The sequence below is a fragment of the Paroedura picta genome, chromosome 2 (assembly GCF_049243985.1).
Source record: "Paroedura picta isolate Pp20150507F chromosome 2, Ppicta_v3.0, whole genome shotgun sequence".
NCBI lineage: Eukaryota > Metazoa > Chordata > Lepidosauria > Squamata > Gekkonidae > Paroedura > Paroedura picta.
Genome location: NC_135370.1, coordinates 175,064,581 through 175,086,678, shown reverse-complemented (window position 1 = coordinate 175,086,678; position 22,098 = coordinate 175,064,581). Strand labels below are relative to the sequence as shown.

At 49.1% G+C, this 22,098-nt stretch overlaps 1 protein-coding gene across 2 annotated transcripts; it reads left to right on the top strand.

Moving 5' to 3' along the window:
- Window positions 1–2,723: 2,723 nt before the first annotated feature.
- LOC143830830 (uncharacterized) lies at window positions 2,724–6,084 on the top strand. Of its 2 annotated transcripts, none has more exons than XM_077323902.1 (2): window positions 2,724–2,781; window positions 4,417–6,084. In XM_077323902.1, the coding sequence occupies exon 2, from the start codon at window positions 4,466–4,468 to the stop codon at window positions 5,234–5,236; it is 771 nt and encodes a 256-aa protein (XP_077180017.1). In that variant the 5' UTR covers window positions 2,724–2,781; window positions 4,417–4,465; the 3' UTR covers window positions 5,237–6,084. The 2 variants fall into 2 exon arrangements, with proteins under 2 accessions (XP_077180017.1, XP_077180018.1); XM_077323903.1 differs by lacking the exon at window positions 2,724–2,781 and adding an exon at window positions 2,811–3,017.
- Window positions 6,085–22,098: the final 16,014 nt, after the last annotated feature.

Below are 22,098 nucleotides of genomic sequence, written 5' to 3'. Positions count from 1 at the left end.
GAAGCCTGTTCCACTGAGAAACCGCTCTAACTGTCAGGAACTTCTTCTGGATGTTTAGATGGAATTTCTTTTGAATTAATTTAATCTCATTCGTTCTGGTCTGTCCCTCCGGGGCAAGAGAGAACAATTCTGCTCCATCCTCCATATGGCAGCCTTTTAAATACTTGAAGATGGTTATCAGATCCCCTCTCAGTCGTCTCCTCTCCAGGTTAAACAGACCAAGCTCCCCCAACCTTTCTTCATACGTCTTGGTCTCCAGACCCCTCACCATCTTGGTTGCCCTCCTCTGGCCACACTCCAGTTTGTCTACCTCCCTCTTCAACTGGGGTGCCCAAAACTGAAAAACAGGTGAGAACCAGAAGTTGAAGGATACAAAAATATCAGAATATTAAACAATTTATTAAACAGAGCTAGGGATGAATGACCTCCAAAATGCCTTTGTGTTAACAGGTTCAGGTCCTGCACACCAAAGCCTGTAGCTTCCTTCATGGAGTCCGTCCCTCTCCTGTTGGGTCTTCCTCTTTTCCTAAAGTCATTATTTTGTCAGCAGCCTTGGGCAGCTTTCCTGGAAAGTCGGCATAAATTCTCTCTCATCGCCTTTCCTCTTCCAGGGGTGGCCAAACTGTGGCTCTCTAGCAGGGGCTCATGGGAATTGTAGTCCATGAAATGCTAGAGAGCCACAGTTTGGATTCCCCTGCTAGTCTAATGCTTCCCAGTCTGTCATTGTTGGGAAGGCATAAATGGGTTCCAATCGGCATCTTCTGGCCATCGTTTTATTGGGTCTTGCTAAAGCCCTTCCCTAAAGAGTATATCTGAAGTTAGGTTGCCAGGTCCAGGTTGGGAAATACCTTGAGGCTTTGGGGGTGGAGCCAGGTGTGGGTGGGATTTGGGGTGACCTCAGGGGAGCTGATCTCTTTATTCTGGAAATATGCTCTAATTCTTGTTGGATTCGGGGACTGGCATCTTTGCAAGCCTTGCAGTTTTGCTTCAAATGTCAACAGCCAAATGGGTGACCTTGGGTCAGTCACGGTTCTCTTAGAACTGTTCTCGTAGAGCAATTCTCTTAGAGCTTACTCAGACCCAACTACCTCACAAAGTGTCTGTTGTGAAGAGAGGAAGGGAAGCTGCTTTGGGACTCCTTTGGGAAGGGAAAAGCAAAGCATAAAAACCCAGCTCTTTTAATCCAAACATCTTTTTATTATTAGCATGATCCCAGGTTGAAAGGTTTTGGTTGAAAACGCTATCAAGACACGGCCGGTTTATGGCAGCCCCATTGGGATTTCAAGGCAAAGTTATGAATTCCCTGCATTCTACAGGGGGTTGGACTAGATGACCCTGGAGGTCCCATTCAACTCTATGATTCTGTGATTCTCCTACAGCCTGACTCCCTCTGCATAGCAACCCAGGACTTCCTTGGTGGTTTCTCATCCAAGAACTAACCAAGGCTGACTTTGCTTAGTTTCCGAATCAGACAAGCTGTGAGCTTCTAAATTTCCTGCTTGGAGGTTTAATTAGACCAGATTCATGTCGGACCAGAATCTGGGTTACTCATGCAAGTAGGGATGCTGGCCCTCGGTGGGACCTGGGGATCCCCTGGAATTGTAGCTCATCTCAAGGCAACGGAGATCAGTTCCCCTGGAGAAAGTGGCTTCTTTGGGGGGAGGGTGGACTCCATAACACTATACTCCACTGAAGTCCCTCCCTGCCCCAAATCCTGCCAACTCCCATCTCCAGGTATTTCCCAAACTGCAAGGAAGAGCCCCAGCCTAATTGACTTCACAGGGTCGTTGTGATGAAAACATGAACACCTGAAGCAGCCTCCTAACTGAATCAGGCCCTTGGTCCATCCAAGGCAGGATAGTCTTCTTAGCCTGGCTGGGGGTGCTTCAAGGTCACAGGTGGAGGTCGTTCACATCACCTGCCACCCAGTCCTTTCAACTGAAGAGGCTGAGGACTGGACCTGGGACTTTGTGCCTGCCAAGCTGAGCCACGAGCCTCCCTCAAGTTGTAGAACGGCCGTTGTCTTCCCAGAGACTGTAGTTGAGTCATGTCACAAGTGGAGAGGAAAATGTCTTGTCCCTTTAAGAGAGGGTGTGGAGAAGGGCAGGGGGAACTTTTCTTGGAAGGGAGTCAAATGACATCACCTGGTAACATTCTAAGAGGCCTTTGTTAAAGGTACAGGTCCTCCCCATCTCCCCTGGTTGTTGGCAACTGAACCAGTGACCAGCAATATAATACCCCTCTCACAGTTTAGAACCCTCAGCTGGATGTTTTTAAAAAAGCCAGACATTCTTCAGGGATATATTGGCTGGTTTGGGACAGTATTCTAGATTCAGAAGATTGTTGTTTTGGAGAAGAAATGTTGGTTTTCATACCCTGCTTTTCCCTACCCGAAGGGGTCTCAAAGCGGCTTACAAGCTCCTTCCCTTTCCTCTCCCCACAACAGGTACCCTGTGAGGTAGGTGGGGCTGAGAGAGCTCTGACAGAACTGCTCTGGGAGAACAGGTCTAACAGGACTGTGACTGGCCTAAGGTCTCCCAGGTGACTGCATGTGGAGGAGAGGGAAATCATTGAAAACACATGATTAAAATTATATACATTATACAAAGGATGCCGCAATGCCTGTCAATGAATTTTCTGGTGCCTACCAAGGATTTTTAGCCAGTGGGTGGGGCCAGGTGAAGCTTTATTGGTAACTGAAGATCTGATTGGCTGTGCGGCTTTTAAAAAACATTGGCAACAGCTGGGAGGAGAAGGTAAGGATCTATATGGTGGTGGAAGGTAAGTCATGTTAGCTGTTTTTTGGCTGGTTCTTCTCTTGTAGCAGACACTTTCTGGCCATGGAAGAATCCCATAGGTGCCAGCAGGCTGAAAAAGCCTGGAGCTTTATATAAATTATATGCGATTGTTATAGGATAGTATAAAGATACGCTACAAAAACATCAAAACCAAGTGTTAGAAGTCTAGCAATCTCCCTGTTTCGAGATAGAAGCTCTTCAGATGTCCTCAAAGAACAGGTGGGTGGGATTTCTAACTCAAGCTGGTTTCTTGAATGTGTTCTGGAATTGCCCTGAAATTTCCATCCAGTTAAACACACCTGTTGAATTTCTTCAGCTATCACTATCACTATACTGTATAAGCTTGATTTGCAGTAACCTTCACCAGCTCATGTAATCCTGTAGTGAAACCCTGCTTAGAGGAACTGCTAGGAGGTGGACCAAAAGTTGTTATTGGGGAAGAGTTTGGTGTGACTATCCAGCCCTATCCATGTCTGTTCTTAGTGTAGTGGCTAGGAGTGGGGACTTCTAATCTGGCGAGGCGGGTATGATTCCCTGCTCCAGCACATGCAGCCAGCTGGGTGACCTTGGGCTCGACACAGCACTGATAGAGCTGTTTTAACCAAGCAGGAATATCAGGGCTCTCTCAGCCTCACCCACCTCACAAGGTGTCTGTTGTGCGGAGAGGAGAGGAAAGGGAAGGCAAACGTAAGCCGCTTTGAGACTCCTTCGGGTAGAGAAAAGCGGCATGTACGAACCAACTCTTCTTCTTCTTTAGTAATATCAGAGCTCTCTCGGGAGTGGTGATTTAAGGAACTGCTTGTTACTATGAACCAGCCACCAAGGGAAAACCCTCCGAGCTCAGTGTTGTGGTTAAGAGCGACAGCTTCTAATCCGGCAAGCCGGGTTTTGTTACCAGCTCCTCCACATGCAGCCAGCTGGGTGACCTTGGGCTTGTCACTGCCCTGATAGTGCTGTTCTCACAGAACTGAATGCTTAGGGCTGATACTGCATTGAGCAGGGGGTTGGACTAGATGGCCTGTGTGGCCCCTTCCAACTCTATGATTCTATGAACTGTTCTGTCAGAGCTCTCTCAGCCCCATCTACCTCAGTAGGTGTGGAGGGAGGAAGGGAAGGTGCTTGTAAGCCGCTCTGAGATTCCTTCAGGTTGTGAAAAGCGGGGGGTACAAAACCCAACTCCTTCTCTTCTTCTTCTGAAGACCCTGTAGGGAACTAATATTAGGAGGCAGGTTTTAATGTCAAGAGTTTTATTTACTGTATGATTTTATTATGTGTGCTTTTATAATTTGAATCACCCTGAGCTGATAGGATGAGGCAGTATACAAACAAAATATGTTTTTTTTAATTATGAAGAGTTGGTTTTTATACCCTGCTTTTCACTGCCTGAAGGAGTCTCAAAGCCGCTTACAATCACCTTCCCTTCCTCTCCCCACAACAGGCATTCTGTGAGGTAGGTGGGGCTGAGAGAGCTCTGATAGAACTGCTCTGGGAGAACAGGTCCAACAGGACTGTGGCTAGATCAAGGTCACAGAGCTTATTTATTTAGGGTAGTAATACAAATATATATAGCAACAAAGTACCAGTGTAGATGGTGACTTTGCGATCTTCTCTCTTGCAGTTTCCTGGTTCGTACTAGACCAGTGGGATCTTGTGGCTGAGCTTCAAACATGGGGAGTCTGAACGCAAAGACAACATCTGGCGTCCCTGACTCAGAAAACCGAAGAGCCGGAAATGGGCGAATCCCTGAGATTCACGAGATGCAACCGGCGGGTGAGACTCCACCAGATGGCTCCCAGAAGACCACTTACATCCGTTGCATGGAAGATGGTCCACAGCCGCCTACTGAAGAAGGACACGAAGGCCACATCCGGGTCGTGTGTGAAGAGATGGAGGGCCAGGCACCCCCAGAGGCCTCCCGAGTGGTTTCCGAGACCCCATCCCTTGCGGGCACCTCCAGATCTTCAGAGGTCGCCTGTGGGGTTTCGGAGGAGGGTGAAATGACCCCGGGCCTCATGGAACTCATTGGAAAACTTGTGGAGAGTGACGGACCCTCGAGTATAGACATCCTGTGTCAGCCGGGCCAAGAGGGAGACGGTTCTGGAGATTCAGCTTCTCGGGACTACGACTTATGTACCCCGCTAGTGTCAGAACCAGGGACAAGGTGCTCAGAGGAGCCCTCCCAGGCCGTTCTCCAACTACCGGACTCATGGGATGTGGTGGACGCAGTAAAGCCCCTCCCTGATGCACCCGTCACAGAGACAATCGCAGCACGGGTCGCTGGCCTAGTGGCATGGCGACCATCTCCAGGGAGTGTGGCTTTCTCAGACGCTGCAGCGCAGACGGGGCCGGCAGGCGAGAGTCCCGAAGCTAGCGCAGGGATGACTGTGAAAGAGGCAGAGATTTCGGCCTTTTCATGGCCCCTGGGAACTCCAGTGTAAGGTCCCAGCCAAGCTCTCAATGGAGAACAGGAGAGTGCAGTGGTGTCCCTTCAGCTTTTTAGGTGGACCGTGATGATGGCACAGCTAATAACGCAGGCTGATAGAGAGACCTTTGGGAAGGGAGCAAAACAATTCCATGGGCCAGAGAGGGCCAAACGGTGGCTCTCCAGGTGTCCATGGACTACAATTCCCATGAGCCCCTGCCAGCACGTGGCAGGGGCTCATGGGAATCGTAGTCCACGGACATCTGGAGAGCCACCGTTTGGCTGCCCTACTATAGACTGTGTACATGCATATCTGTTTCCTGCAGGCAGGCTTGTCTCTTCCGCCCCATGTTCCAAGGGGAAAACAAGAGACCCTCAAAATGTTTTTAGCGGTCTGTTCTTTCCGCGTCTTTCTTCCACTGCGATCTGCTCTTCCGGCTGTGGAAGGTGACTTAAGATCTATGGGTGCGGAAGATCAAGGTTGCCGCTGGAGTGGAAACGGCAGACCTGGGTGTTCGAAATGAACTCGTGAGGCTTCGATAATGTTTTCATCGGGCACACCTGGGCATGTTTTGAACCTCCCTCTCACCCTCCCCTGTGCTTTCCGAGATCTCACAGTTCTAATATTCTTCCTTGCATCGCGCTTTTTAAATCGGCTGTTGGGGAGCGATAGATCCCAAACTGAGGTCCTGCGACTCTTTCTTCCTTCATCTCTTAATTATCTCACAATCACTACCTCATTACCGAGGACAGCGTGATAAAGCTCCAAGCATGTTATTGGCGGTCCTTTGGAGTTCTACAGGTCATGCAAGAAAGGATGTTTTTTTTTAAACTTATCAATAAACGAGGTCTCTTTCTTTTAAAGCAGTTGTGTGACTTCTACCTCTTCTAGCACTGGGAGGTGCTTCATCTGACTGTAGCTACTGCTGTCTTCCAAATCTCATTTGAAAGAGCGAGTGAAAGACAGTTAGCTGGGAGGGGGGCTGTGGCTCAGTGCTAGAACATCTGCTTGGCGTGCAGAAGGTCCCAGGTTCAAACTCCAGCGTTTCCAGATAAAATAGGGTTGCCGGGTCAGTCGGACCACCTGGTTGGATTGGGGTGAACTTTAGCGTGAGTGGAGAAGGAAGAAGCAGGAAGTAAATGCCATGTTTCTGTGTCACCAGGAAGTTAAGGATGTCAGGGAGATGCTCTGGTTTGTGGGCAAACCTCTATGGTAGGATTAGCTTCTTACCATAGAATTTTGCCCCAAAACCAGAGCGTTACTCATCCAACATCACTGATGAATCTATGTCATTTCCAGGTGAGGCAAAGCCATTGTGTTTACTTCCTGTGTCTTCTCTCCCTGCTCCTAGTAAGTTGCCCCAGTTTCTGAGAGCCCTGAACCAGGGGGAGAGGTGCCAAGTTGGGGGTTTCCCTGCCCCAACTAGGGACTGGCAACCCTACATTTAAAAGATTGGGTCTTAGGTAGCATTGCTGGGCTGTGGCTTATCATAGAGTTGCTGGTGGTTCCTAGAGCTACTCTTCTCACTTTCTGGGTAGCTCTAGGAATCATCAAGAACTCTATGGACAGAACTTCTATACGTTCGCATGGCCAAGTTGTCTTGCTTAATGTTTTTCTCCAGCATGATTGCTCCCCTGCCTTTGAGCCCAGTTTCTGCCTGATTGAGGGATGCCTACTCTGGGTTTGGAAATACCTGGAGATTTTGGGAGTGAAGCCTGAGGCAAGCAGAGTTTGAGGATGGGGATGACTTCATTGGTACATAATATAGAGTCCAGACTCAAAAGCAGCCCTTTTTTCCAGGGGAATTGATCTCAGTTTCTGAGGATCACCCAAATTGTAATTAAGATGTGGAATTTACTGCTGCAAGAAGTGGTGGTTGCCACTCACATAGACAGTTTAAAGGGGGGACTGGATAAACAGATGGAGCAGAGGTCCATCAGGGTGTCTTAGCCCCAAGGTTTGGATGGAACACTCTGTCTGGGGCAGTAACGCTCTGCATTCTTGGTGCTTGGCGGCAGGGAGAGGGGGACACAACAGCATGTGGGTTTCTAGATAGAGTTCTAGTCCCACTGGTGGACCTCCTGATGGCACCTGGGTTTTGTCAACGGTGTAACATAACGTTTGACCAGATGGGGCATTGGCCTGATCCAACATCTTATGTTCTCATGGTGGACCTCCTGATGGCCCCTGGATTGTGGCCGTTGTGGGACAGAATGTTTGACCAGATGGGGCATTGGCCTGATCCAACATAGCATCCCTTATGTTCTTATGTCTGGGGCAGTGATGCCCTGTCTTCTTCGTGCTTGGGGGAACCACAGTGAGAGGCCTTCTGGAGTTCTGACACTGCTGGAAGACCTCCTGCGGGCACCTGGGATTTGGCCACTGTGTGACATAAAATACTGGCCTGAATCAACATGGCTTCCCATGTTCTTATGGTAAAATTTGACTTGTGTGCATAGTGATTTAATCACATGGTCCCCATGCATTTAGAGTTCACAAGTTTCTTGAGGAAGACCATCCATCTTTGAACACAGAGATTTCCATAAAGTCTGATCTCCTTTGGACACATCCCACACAGAACAAAGCTGTATATCTAATGGAGCTACAATTCCAGGGGGTTCTCAGGTCCCGCCTGGGAACTGGCTTCCCTAAATGGAGAGGTGACACGGTAGTCATCTTCAAGTATCTGAAGGGATGTTGTGTTGACAGGGGTAGTCAACCTGTGGCCCTCCAGATATTCACAGACTACAATTCCCATGAGCCCCTGCCGGCATTACAATGTTTGCATGCTCCCTGTTTGCTGGCAGGGGCTCATGGGAATTGTAGTCCACGAACATCTGGAGGACCACAGGTTGACTACCCCTGGTGTTGAGTATGGGATGGAGTTGTTTTCTGTTGCCCCTGAAGGTTGGACCGGAACGAACAAGTTGAAATGAAAAAGGTTTTTGGCTAAACACCCGGAAGAAGTTCCTGACAGTCAGAGCAGTTCCTCACTGGCACAGGCTTCCTCTGGAGGTGGTGGATCCTCTTTCTCTGGAGTCCGCCCTCCGGAGCAGCCATGTTCTTCAGGGGAACCGATCTCTGTTGCCTAGAGATGACCTATCATTGCAGGGGACCCTCAGGTCCCGCCTGGGGGACTGCCATCTCTACTGCCCTCCCCAGTCTCCACGCCTCCCCCAAATCTTCTGGTATTTCCAAGCCTTGGTAACCCCTGAGTCAGCCAGCCTGCGAGTCGGGCCCTGCGTGGCGATTCTCCATGTTCTGAAAGGGAAACCGGACAGATTTTACTGCTCGGCTTGCCTCCCCCACTTACCTCACTGCCCGCTTTTAGCTCCCAAAGGCTTGGCACTCTGGCTGGCCTGGGACAGATTTCTGCAGCCCATATCTGTATATGGGATCACGGGTAGGGACCCCGGTCCAGAATCCCCCCCCCCCAGCTTCCCGCCAGAAGCCGCAGCATAAATCTCCGAGCTATGTGCCGAGCCAGCTGGTACATCGTTTAAAAATAGTCATCTCGGTGCCAATAAGACAGATCGCTCGACGTGGGGGCCATAAACAGAAATCAAAGGCATGTGCTGGCTCCCTGGCTGATTGGAGTGCGGGGCAAAGAGCCACGGGCTCCCTCCCAGCGAATATTTTACGGTGTTTGCACGCTCCCCGTAGAATTGTTTTGCTGTCAGACACTGAGCCCTCTCTTTCAAGGAGGACGAGGCTGGCTTCGTCTTGCGTAGAGTTCTGGTGGCATCTGGTGCCCTTTTTGCGCCCAACTCGGTGCAGAGCTTTTCTTCGTGGCTGCATGAAGGGACGCTGTTTTCATAGAATCATAGAATCATAGAGTTGGAAGGGGCCACACAGGCCATCTAGTCCAACCCCCTGCTCAATGCAGGATCATAGAATCATAGAGTTGGAAGGGGCCACACAGGCCATCTAGTCCAACCCCCTGCTCAACGCAGGATCATAGAATCATAGAGTTGGAAGGGGCCGCACAGGCCATCTAGTCCAACCCCCTGCTCAACGTAGGATCATAGAATCATAGAGTTGGAAGGGGCCGCACAGGCCATCTAGTCCAACCCCCTGCTCAATGCAGGATCATAGAATCATAGAGTTGGAAGGGGCCGCACAGGCCATCTAGTCCAACCCCCTGCTCAATGCAGGATCATAGAATCATAGAGTTGGAAGGGGCCGCACAGGCCATCTAGTCCAACCCCCTGCTCAATGCAGGATCATAGAATCATAGAGTTGGAAGGGGCCGCACAGGCCATCTAGTCCAACCCCCTGCTCAACGCAGGATCAGCCCTAAGCATCCGAAAGCATCCAAGAAAAGTGTGTATCCAAGTGTGTTTTAAGAGGCACCTGGGCCAGATGTTTCAGGATATGGGTTGGGATATTTCTGGAGATTTGGGGGACGTAGAACCTGTGGAGGGCAGGGCGTGGGAATGGATCAGGTCTGATTTTTTTTTTTTTGGATCTGGCATTTTTAGTACCCGAAGGAGTTTACAAAATTTCCCTTCCTCTGCCCACAACAGACACGCTGTGAGGCGGGTAGGGCTGAGAGAGCTCTGGGAGAACTGGGACTAGCCCCAGGTCGCACAGCAGGTCTCAGTTGTCTCAAAGATGGTTGCAGTCGCTTTCCCCCCCTCTGCCCACAACAGACAGCCTGTGAGTCTGGTGATTTCTGCACCTGGGAGGGGGTGGAGCCTGCTTGCTTACTCCCGCCTTCAACCACCTCCTGTCTCTCCCATCCTCAGTTCTATAGGAGAGCAAGAAAACAATGTAGCAGAGCAAGAGAAACAACAAATTGTGTGGCCACGGTATAGTATCATAGAGTCATAGAGTTGGAAGGGACCTCCAGGGTCATCTAGTCCAACCCCCTGAAGAATGCAGGCAATCCACAACTACCTGCCTACCCACAGTGACCCCAATTCCATGGCCAGATTATGGCCCCACCCAAGAAACCAGAATACCTGGCCAGTCTGGCGTGGAGGAAATTCTCCTGACTGGCATTTCCCTGGGCATGCAAGAAAGCTTTAGGATGCTTAGGGCTAATCCCACATTGAGCAGGGGGTTGGACTAGATGTCTCAGGAGGTGCCTTCCAACTCTATGATTCTATGATTCTAAAGTGCCATAAGAGCCCAGCACAGACACAGTCCCTTCTGCCCACCCACTCACCATCTGACAATAGATCTGCATGGATCTATGTCTTTAGGAGCATGATGAAGTAAGGGTAAGTGAAAAGTCGTTATATTATGTCAACAGATCTTCATCCTAAATTAAATGAATCCTGAGGAAATGCTCCATGGGCACGTCTGTCTCCTTAAATAGCGCTAACAGATGCACTAACGGGCAGCAGTCCCTAAAACTGATCGCTCAAGCAAGGAAAGCTAAAACAGCCACTTTGAGCTTGGCTCCTTCTTAGACCTGTTCTCTATGTCTCATAAGCTTTCCTGCTGAGGAAACCTCTTTGAAACACAGGTTTACCCGGAACCTTGTTCAGCTTTCAGCATCCCTTAAAAGAGACGCACTTGTCTGTGGATTATTTCCTCTGGGTTCTTTTCGTTTAGGATGAAGATTTGTTAACATAATTAAGAAACCTTTCACTTACCCTTTCCTCATTGTGCTCCGAAAGGCATAGATTCACATCTCGGCCCCAAAATTCGTTGTTTCTCTTGCTTTGCCGCATCCCTAGTTGCTGGTCCCCCTGCCTAAATTCAACCAAAGAATGGCACCGAAGATCATAACTGTGACCTGTTTTTCCATTCCTCATAATAGGAGACAAATCAGGCAGATGGGTATTGAGGACTGTCTTTTAAATGGAACAGTTCTAAATTTTAAACGTATTATGATATATACTTATTTTGTACTAGGGGCCAAGCCCCTTTGCATTCAGTAATACAACAGGTGCAAGATTGGGGGTGGTGGTGGAGTGGAAGAACTCTGTGTATGGCCTCCCCCTCACCCCAGGACCTGGAAAGGCTGCAGGCAGCTGTTAGGGAACTCACCGGCAGGGGCAGCTCTCACGCATCAGGGATCTGCAGCCTCCGAGCCTCGGAGGGAAGTGGAAGGAGGAGGGGGTGGTCGGGTGGAGGACGGAACGTGATTGGCTGGCCACTGGACAGACAGGCAAGCCGGTTGGAGGAGGAGGCGGCAGTGGAATGGGCTGCCTAAGGAGGTGGGGAGCTCCCCCTCACTGGCAGTCTTCAAGCAGCGGCTGGACAGATCCTTCTCCTGGATGCTTGAGGCTGATCCTGCACTGAGCAGGGGGTGGACTAGATGGCCTGGATGGCCCCTTCCCACTCTAGGATTCTAGGAGTCTAGTTCAGCAGTGGAAGGGGCTGCCTAAGGAGGTGGGGAGCTCCCCCTCACTGGCGGTCTTCAAGCAGCGGCTGGACAGATCCTTCCCCTGGATGCTGGAGGCTGATCCTGCACTGAGCAGGGGGTGGACTAGATGGCCTGGATGGCCCCTTCCCACTCTAGGATTCTAGGAGTCTAGTTCAGCAGTGGAAGGGGCTGCCTAAGGAGGAGGGGAGCTCCCCCTCACTGGCGGTCTTCAAGCAGCGGCTGGACAGATCCTTCTCCTGGATGCTTGAGGCTGATCCTGCATTGAGTAGGGGGTGGGACTAGATGGCCTGGATGGCCCCTTCCCACTCTAGGATTCTGTGGTCAGGGCCCAAAATAACATTCACCAAATGATGCTGGCAGTGGAGGACAGAGATGGAAAATCATCTCCTTACCCCAACAACCCTATCTGGAATTTTAGATGGGGGAGGGCATCCCTTTAGTTTCAACTGCCAATATTTTAACTTTTTAGGATGTTTATTATATGATATTTTTACAGTGCTGTTACCCTCCCTGAGCAATATGGAAGGGTAGGCGATAGATAGATAGATAGATAGATAGATAGATAGATAGATAGATGATAGATGATTATTACTATTATGGAATGTGTTGTAAACACCCCTCTTCTAAAAAAATTCCTATTTCTCCCAATAGTGCCATCCCAGGCAGAGGTCTACCTTCTTGCATCCAATGCATTTATTTGTCTTAGAAGACCGTGTCTCTTCTTCGGGTTGAACTGTAAAAATTTTTGTCCCATCCAAGTGTACCTGGATTGGCAATAAACCATTTCAGTGCTGCTCAGCGGAGAACATCAAAAGATCAGTTTTCAAAGCAAGAGGGTGAAAAGCCAACAGAGGGGGGCGGCCAGGATTGGGGCAAAGGTTAATTTTGGATCTCCCCGGCAGACATGGCACCACGAGACTGCTGCGCATGAGGACACCGCATGCCATGCGATGTTCTGGGCTGTTTCCCTCCCTTTTCCTTTGATATCACAGACAGCAAAGGACACTGTGCTGCAAATCAATCCAAAGGGATTGAGAGCCAGAGAGTCCCCAGAATGCGCGATGCGACAAGGGAAGTTCTTCTGGTGCGGTGGACAGTTATTAATCGCCACACAGTCTATTAATATTGTTGGCACGGCGACAGGTAAATTCACAGGGGCCTTTGCAGAACGTTTCCCCCATGAGATCAGGCGACGCATGGAAGTCAAAACGTCAAACGGGTGTCTAAATTTGAGCAGAGCCAGGGCAGGAATGATAATCTCGCCCATACTATGTCTGGGGATTAAATAAAGCGATCCTCATTCTGCGCGGCCAGAAATGAATTACTGAGTCTCTCGTAAACTGACGGAAGAGGTTGTCTAATGTCTCTGAATGAGTCGCTGTTCTGTCCTTCTGTTCGGCCTCCGTTGGGACACATGAGAATATTTCCTCTGGGAAATTCCACAAGGGAGTGGTGGGCAATAAATCTAATAATAATAATAATAATAATAATAATAATAATAATACACTCAGGCTGAGAGTCGGCTTCAATAAGGGTGGCACTTTGAAGAATAAATATTCTAATTGGGGGTCTCCAAGAGATATATTAGGGTGGGAGCCTCTTGATTCATATCGTTTACCACCTTATAGCCCCCCTTATTACATCCCATGAGGGTATTTAAATAGTAGACCCCTGAAGAAGACCCCAAGAGGGGCTGAAACCCAATTGGTTTTCTGGCTATTTGTCATTTCTCCCTGTGTCAAAATGTTTTCGATTTGTGCAGTAGGGTTTGATATATGTTGATGTTTTAAAGCTTTATATGCGCACATGTACTTTGTGTACTTTGGCCACCACATGAGAAGGAAGGACTCCCTGGAGAAGAGCCTCATGCTGGGAGCGATCGAGGGCAAAAGAAGAAGGGGACGACAGAGAACGAGGCGGCTGGATGGAGTCACTGAAGCAGTCGGTGCAAACTTAAATGGACTCCGGGGAATGGTAGAGGACAGGAAGGCCTGGAGGATCATTGTCCGTGGAGTCGCGATGGGTTGGGCATGACTTTGCACCTAACAACAACAACAACATGTGCACATGTACTGAATAAAAATATGTGCATTTTAATAGTTAATTTATATTCTACTGGGCCTCAACCTTTCAAGTTCCTATCAATAGGGCACTCCCTCCGGATGAAGGGACACCACCCGACCACTCCCACAGAACAGGAAGGACCGGCACAGCAATATTTTTAGAGGATTTGTGAATAGAAACAGACCTGCCCTATGGGCTGGCAACAGGTTTGCTCTTCTTCTTCAACAAATGAGCCCGGAGAAACAGGGCCGGGTCAGGCCTAAGCTGCTCTGTTGTCTCCAACTCCCCAATGCAAGGAATATATGGCCATATCACTCAATAATTTTTTAAAAATTAAAAATTTACTCCCTCCCATGGAGGGCAAAAACCTTCCGTGGCTATTGCAGAACTGCAGCGTGCTGTGAAACTTTGGTTGAGAAGACTTGATCTAGCCATATGTGCGAGCTTGGAATGATAACTCTGGGTTGAGAGATTTCTGGACATTTGGAGGTGAAACAGGATTGACAGCTCTGGGTTGGGATATATATATATAGCCATCTGATGGAGAAGCTGATTCTGTGAAGGCTCAAGGGAGTGGCAGGTGACAATGGATGAGCGAGAGGGTTGGGAGTGTCCTGCATAGTGCAGGGGGTTGGACTAGATGACCCAGGAGGTCCCTTCCAACTCTATGATTCTAAATTCCGTCTAAACCTCTGGAAGAAGTTCCTGACAGTGAGAGCAGTTCCTCAGTGGAACAGGCTTCCTCGGGAGGTGGTGGGTTCGCCATCTTTGGAGGTTTTTAAACAGAGGCTGGAGAGCCATCTGACAGAGAGGCTGATTCTGTGAAGGCTCAAGGGGGTGGCAGGTGACAGTGGATGAGCGATAGGGTGATGAGTGTCCTGCACAGTGCAGGGGGTTGGACTAGATGACCCAGGAGGTCTCTTCCAACTCTATGATTCTATTATTTTACCTTCAGACTTTGGGACGGAGCCGGGAGTGGGCGGGATTTTATTCTTTTATTTATTTATAATCCAATGTATAGATCTCCCCTTTCGGACCTGCCATCTCGGGGCGGTTTACACCTTTTAATAAATACAATGGGGTTTAAAATAATTAAAACAGTTTTTAAAAAAATCAGCCAAATAATTGGTGACTCAGATTGCTGTTCTTCTCATTAGGAAGCAAACGGGAAGAGCTATCTGGATTGTTCGTGGTGGCCGGGGGGGGGACGGGACCTCAGTGGAGGACAATCCTATGGGGTCGACCCTCCAGAGAAGCCATTCTCTCCAAGGGAACCCCTTTCTCTCGCCTGGAGGTGAGCTATGATTCCAGGGGCTCCTCAGGTCACATCTCGGGATTTGCATCCCTAATTGAAGCTGGGAGGGGAGGGGGGCTCAGAGTTTGTGGAGAGAAATGAGTCTGCAGGCATGTGATGACATGAAAGCCCCCACACCACTACCAGCAGGCCATTTTCCGCCGGAATCCTGATTTCTGTAGTCTAGAGCAGGGGTAGTCAACCTGTGGTCCTCCAGATGTCCATGGACTACAATTCCCATGAGCCCCTGCCAGCGTTTGCTGGCAGGGGCTCATGGGAATTGTAGTCCATGGACATCTGGAGGACCACAGGTTGACTACCCCTGCTCTAGAGAGCGATTGTAATTCTAGGAGACTGGCAACCCTTGTGTGAGCACGACCATAATCCCACTCTCCAGGGTAAGCAAGGGTTGGTTTGTAGTTTTAATAGGGCTCCTTTTTGGAAAAGTTTTCCAGCCGCGGCCGCCTCTCTCTCCCCGGCCCCCTTGGCCAAGATGTACTCTGGGTTCCCCGGAGTCCAATTCGGTCTTGAATTCAGAAACCTGTAACGTGCTGCTGGTCTTTGGGGGGTGTCTTTTTCAGGCTTATGGGGTTACGCTAATTAAAAAAGCAAGGAATGTTTAAGAGATTGGAGACCACACCAGCTTTTATTGTTTTCGACGGGTGGGGAGGGGGATGAAAAGGAAAGAATGCCGGTAAACCTGAGGCGTCCGAGACGTGGCTAGCTTGTGGCTGAGTCCCTTGACAGTCCATTTCTCCCCACACTGTACATCTGTACAGAAAAACGTGAACAGGACATAAGCATGTACCTTTTCTTCAGCTACTGATTTGTATAGAATCATAGAATCATAGAAGGGGCCATCCAGGCCATCTAGTCCAACCCCCTGCTCAATGCAGGATCATCCCAAAGCATCCTATACCATTCCCATGACGAGGTGGGGGGCAAGGCAGGGGATGCAAGAGGAAAATATAATGCATTTACACAGGAATCTTAAGGGGCTTTTCGCACGCCTTCAAAATCGCACAATGGTTGCCAATTGAAAACGCTATTGATTTGCCGTTATGCACAACGTCGTTGACAATCTGCCACACACCTGAAACCGATCCGCAAAAAGCGCTTCGTTGTAGAGCTTTCAGGGAAATCCCAAAAAGTGGATTCACCCTCCGGAAAGCGATACACTCCTGCAACCAACCTGCAACACTAGCGAAAAAGACCTGTGCATTAACATTGTTGCGGTTTCTACAAAGTCCCTCCCCCTGGCTCTCTCCTCTGATCTTCCGGCGAAGCGATCGCCATTTTTTTTTTCTCCGAGCGAGCGGGGATAAACGCACCAGCGAGCCTCTTTCTGTTTAGAGGCTTCCCCGGCTTCAGTCCCTCCCCAGAGTCACTAAGCACAAACAACACTTTGGACACAAACAACAGAGAAGCCCGTTTGCTGATGTATTTTCCCTTTATTTTTTAAACTGTTTCCGGCCGAAAATCGGGCCCGTGAGAGGGGGGGGGGATTTTTTTTTTTCACTCGGAGGGAGCGTGGCAACGATCAAACGACAGCTCAAACACACCGGGCAGCTGGATGGGTCTCTCCGTTGCAACGAATCAACACAGATTCGTTGCAATGGGTGTTTTTTTTTTTTAAACTTTCTTAAAGGGAAAGGGGCTGTTTGGGAGCATGCTAACGGCTGCCCATTGGTTGCTTGACGGCCAGGGGCGGGACGAGCTTGGCAATAGCGCTTCCTTTCTAGCGATTTTTGCCGAGACTGGAAGCCTGTGGGAAACGCTACAAAACGCAACTGGATTCCAATACAAAGGCAGGTATGCATAATGACGAATTCCACTATTTTAAATGGCGATTTTTCATTCAGCAAACAATTTGCTACATGGATCCCGGTGCGGAAAGCCCCTAACTTTTCACTAAGGACAGCGAATGCGTGGGTTGTCCAATGCATCGCCACAACATCCTCCCAAGGAAGGCCAAAAGAACATTTCAAATTCGTGGCAGATTTCAACCCGTCTCCCTGGGAGAAGCTGATCTTCCAGCAGATTTGATCCTTTTCAAACAAGTGGCTAAACTCTGGGTTTGGAAATACCCGGAGATTTAGGGGGTGGAGCCTTGGGGTTTGGGGGAGGGGAACCCCCCACCCCCAAGCAGCCATTTTCTCCAGGGGCACTTATCTATATCATCTAGAGATTAATTGTAATAACTGATGTATATTGAGTGGTAGGACCCGTGGTAAGGGTCATCAATAACCATAAAAGTTAGCAGAGTGCTTAGTTAAGCTCACAGCATGGCGTTTCTGGCTACGGAGTGCATGTAGGCCCAAAAACAAAGAAATGAAGACAGCACTGGCTACTGGTTGTGCTACTGAACTACTGAACTAATATTTATTTATTTATTTAATTTCTATACCGCCCTTCCATATGGCTCAGGGCGGTTTCCATACAACATGGGGTATGCATGGAATGAATTAGTACATAAAATAAACAAATACAACAACAACCCAATAACGCAATTTCAGTGATAAAACTACAATTTATTAGACAAATCTGTTTAGACAGGAACGGTAAGAAAACATCTAATCCAGGGGTAGTCAAACTGCGGCCCTCCAGATGTCCATGGACTACAATTCCCACGAGCCCCTACCAGCAAATGCTGGCAGGGGCTCGTGGGAATTGTAGTCCATGGACATCTGGAAGGCCGCAGTTTGACTACCCCTGATCTAATCTAATCTAGCTAGTTGGATGGAGACAGATGCAGGGGGGTCTCTCCCCCCCACCATGCTACAGGCAGGCAGGAAGGAAAGAAGAGAGATTTCTGAAGAAGAAGAAGGAAACTGGAACTTGTCCCTTGGAGACGCAGTCTAGCCATAAAGGGACGGCGTCAGAGAGATCAGAAAGGTGTGTGTTAGTGTTCCTATCTATCTCACTGACTCTATGGTAAGGAATCTTCTCCACCTGCAGGCTGAGCCAAAAGACGTCACTCAGGAAAAAAGTTCCAACCATCACGGGAGATGTCCAGACCCTGCCTGGAGGTTGGCAATCCTACATCAAGGCCTGGTCCAAATGAGGTCAACTCCTATAAGTCCCTTGGTATCCTCTTTTTGAACCTGTTTATTACCCTTCTTATTACTCTTAGAATAATAGAATCATGGAGTGGGATGGGGTCCTACAGGCCATCTAGTCCAACCCGCTGATTCCCAGCCAGCCCTATTCCTGGGGTTACCAGCTTCCTGGTGGGATCTTGAGATCCCTTAGAACTATAGCTCATCTTCAGATTAAAGAGACCTGGAACTTGGCAACATACCCAAATGCACTGGCTGTCAGTCACGCTGTCATGACAAGTAAAAAAGGGTTGGCGAGGAGGTAGATGAGGCCAAGAGAGCTCTGAGAGAACTGTGACTGGCCCAAAGTCACCCAGCAGACCTCATGAGCCTCAAAGCAGCTTACAATCGCCTTCCCTTCCGCTCTCCACAACAGGCACTCTGTGAGGTAGGTGAGGCTGAGAGAGCTCTGAAAGAACGGTGCCTGGCCCAAGGCTGCCCAGCAGGCCTCATGAGACTCAAAGGGGCTTGCCATTGCCTTCCTTTCCTCTCCACAAAACAGATGCCCTGTGAGGTAGGCGAGGCTGAGAGCTCTGATAGAACTGTGACTGGCCCAGCATCACCCAGCAGGCCTCGTGTGTCTCAAAGTGGCTTACAACTGCCTTCTCTTCCTCTCCCGACAACAGACCCCCTGTGAGGTAGGTGAGGCTGAGTGAGCTCTGAGAGAGCTGTGACTGGCCCAAGGTCACCCTGCTGGCTGCATGAGGAGGAGCAGTGGGGGGATCAAACCCAGTTCTCCTGAACAGTGGCTGCCGCTCTTAACCACCACACCCAGCTGGCTCTCCAAAAACATCTAATACTTCAGTGTAAAATAACATTACGGGGAAAATAGCATTCCCCCTTTCCCCCGGCTTCATTAACATATAAAGAAAGCAACTTTAAATTCAGCGCATGATATTTGGCAAGGGCTTTCTGAAAACATTCGACCCTTCGTCTCACAGGCCTCAGCGCCCAGGGAGCAAATCAGGATGGAAAAGCTCTAAAAATCAGCTGTCGTCTGCCTTTCCCCCAGGCCTCGCTGGCCGCTCCGGCCTTCTCCCCGGCACACACACAACGGATCGCCTCTTCCTTCCCGGCCAGCGTCTGTGTCTGGTTTACGGATTTTATTAGTCACTGCAGAAATATTTGCTCTTGCGGTGAGCAGTTTACAAGTGCATGAGGGGAGGGGAGGAATCGAGGGCAGACGATGGCTTTGCCAGACAAGGGTAATGAGACAGAATCACCGAGAGCTGGAGGGTGGTGGTGGGGGGGGATCTCTCTCTCCCTGCTCCAGATCTACATCATATAATGTCCCAGTGGGGAGTCTCGGGGATTTAAGCCAGAGAGACTGGAGGTGGCAGGACTAGGAAGGAATGGATTTAAAAAGAAGAAGAAAAAACAATGGGATTGTTCCTAGAGCAACAGTTATGTAGGGAGCTGGAGCAATAAGCTCTCCCTCCCCTGGCCATGGGGATCCGCCCTTTGGTAGCATCCAGACTGGATTACTGGGTAGCAGAGTCCCAAAATGGTGCTCAGTTTAGCCAGCAGAAGAGAGAAAGAGGAAGATTACAAAACAGTAATGTTCAAAGAGATATGCTGGTCCCTTCCTTCCTTCCTTCCTTCCTTCCTTCCTTCCTTCCTTCCTTCCTTCCTTCCTTCCTTCCTTCCTCCCTGCCTGCCTGCCTTCCTTCCTTAATTCAAATTCTCCTTCCTTCCTTCCTTCCTTCCTTCCTTCCTTCCTTCCTTCCTTCCTTCCTTCCTTCCTTCCTTCCTTCCTTAATTCAAATTCTCCTTCCTTCCTTCCTTCCTTCCTTCCTTCCTTCCTTCCTTCCTTCCTTCCTTCCTTAATTCAAATTCTCTTTCCTTCCTTCCTTCCTTCCTTCCTTCCTTCCTTCCTTCCTTCCTTCCTTAATTCAAATTCTCCTTCCTTCCTTCCTTCCAGTTTGGTGTAGTGGTTAGGAGTGCGGACTTCTAATCTGGCATGCCGGGTTCGATTCTGCACTCCCCCACATGCAACCAGCTGGGTGACCTTGGGCTCGCCACGGCACTGATAAAGCTGTTCTGACCGAGCAGTGATATCAGGGCTCTCTCAGCCTCACCCACCTCACAGGGTGTCTGTTGTGGGGAGAGGAATGGGAAGGCGACTGTAAGCCGCTTTGAGCCTCCTTTGGGTAGGGAAAAGCGGCATATAAGAACCAACTCTTCTTCTTCTTCTTCTTCTCCCTTCCTTCCTTCCTTCCTTCCTTAATTCAAATTCTCCTTCCTTCCTTCCTTCCTTCCTTCCTTCCTTCCTTCCTTCCTTCCTTCCTTCCTTCCTTCCTTCCTTCCTTCCTTCCTTAATTCAAATTCTCTTTCCTTCCTTCCTTCCTTCCTTCCTTCCTTCCTTCCTTCCTTCCTTCCTTCCTTCCTTCCTTAATTCAAATTCTCTTTCCTTCCTTCCTTCCTTCCTTCCTTAATTCAAATTCTCCTTCCTTCCTTCCTTCCTTCCTTCCTTCCTTCCTTCCTTCCTTCCTTCCTTCCTTCCCAGCCACTGTTTGAAAGAGGCAGGCAGCCTCTAGCAAGTAGGGTGGGTGGGAGGACGTATCCATCATGGCAATCCAGTGCGTCAAGAATTTGTCCACTCCCTTTTTACAGACTTCCAAATTGGTAGCCATCACCACATCCTGTGGCGGTGAGTTCCACAGTTTTGCTATGTGTTTTGTTCCTTTTGTCTGTTCTGAACCTCCACTTCATTCAGTTCCAGCAGTTGACCCTGGGCTTCTCATATTGTGGGCAATACAACAGGGACAATAAAGAAGAGGGAAGTGAGACAATGGTTTACTTGAGTCCATCCATCTCTTGTTGGGTCTTCCTCTTTTCCCTGCAGCCTTCAACTTTACCTAGCATAGATTCAAGTGGGTCGCTGTGTTGGTCTGAAGCAGCAGAACAAACTTAAAAGTCCAGTGACACCTTCAAGATCAACCTGTTCAAGGTATGAGCTTTCGTGCGCATGCTCACTTCCTCAGAGACAATGTAATGGGATGGAAGTAACCGGTTCATACTTGTGAGAATAAATTAACATGGAACAATGGAATCCCCAGGACTCAACAGGGACATTGGTTTCTTAACTCACTATATATGCTAACCTGCGTTCTTAACAGTCTCTCGGGAAAGCCAAATGGGGATAATTGATTTGAGCAAGTAGATTGTAACATTGCTATGACTAGTATAATGCAAAGTGGTTATGCTTTTCTCTGGTCTGTGAACAGAAACAGCCAAATGCTCTACTTCAAAGAAGATGATGTCCCAAGATGCTTCCATGCTTGAGAAGACAGGCAGGGGGCAGAAGGGCAAGGCCTCAGCTAACTGCTGTCAGCAACTGATTATCTATTGGCCCACTATTCTCTTAATGTGGACATATTTATTGCAAGCCAAATGGTTCCCATGCGTTTCAATCTCAAGTGAACACAATCAAATCCAAATTGCCATCCCCCCCCCCATTTATCTCTGGAACCTGCTAACCATTTTCATTCTGCTGCATGTTAATTTACTCTCAAACTCTGCCTATAAGTAAAGGTAAAGGTAAAGGTATCCCCTGTGCAAGCACCGGGTCATGTCTGACCCTTGGGGTGACGCCCTCCAGCGTTTTCATGGCAGACTCAATACGGGGTGGTTTGCCAGTGCCTTCCCCAGTCATTACCGTTTACCCCCCAGTAAGCAAGCTGGGTACTCATATTACCAACGTCGGAAGGATGGAAGGCTGAGTCAACCTTGAGCCAGCTGCTGGGATTGAACCCCCAGCCTCATGGGCAGAGCTTTCAGACTGCATGTCTGCTGCCTTACCACTCTGCGTCACAAGAGGCTCTTCTGCCTATAAGTATGAACTGATTATTTCCATTCCATGACGTTGTATCTGAGTTAGTGTGCATGCCCATGAAAGCTCATATCTTGAAGAAAACCTTGCTGGTCCAGGTGCTCCTGGACTCTGAATTCTTTCCCCAGCATGTTTGTCTTTCCAGGGACTCTTGTCTTCTCAGAATGTGACTGAGGTAGGAGGGCCTCAGCTTGGTCATTTGAGCTTCTACGGGCAGTTCTAGGTTTGATCCAGACCCCTCTCGTTTGC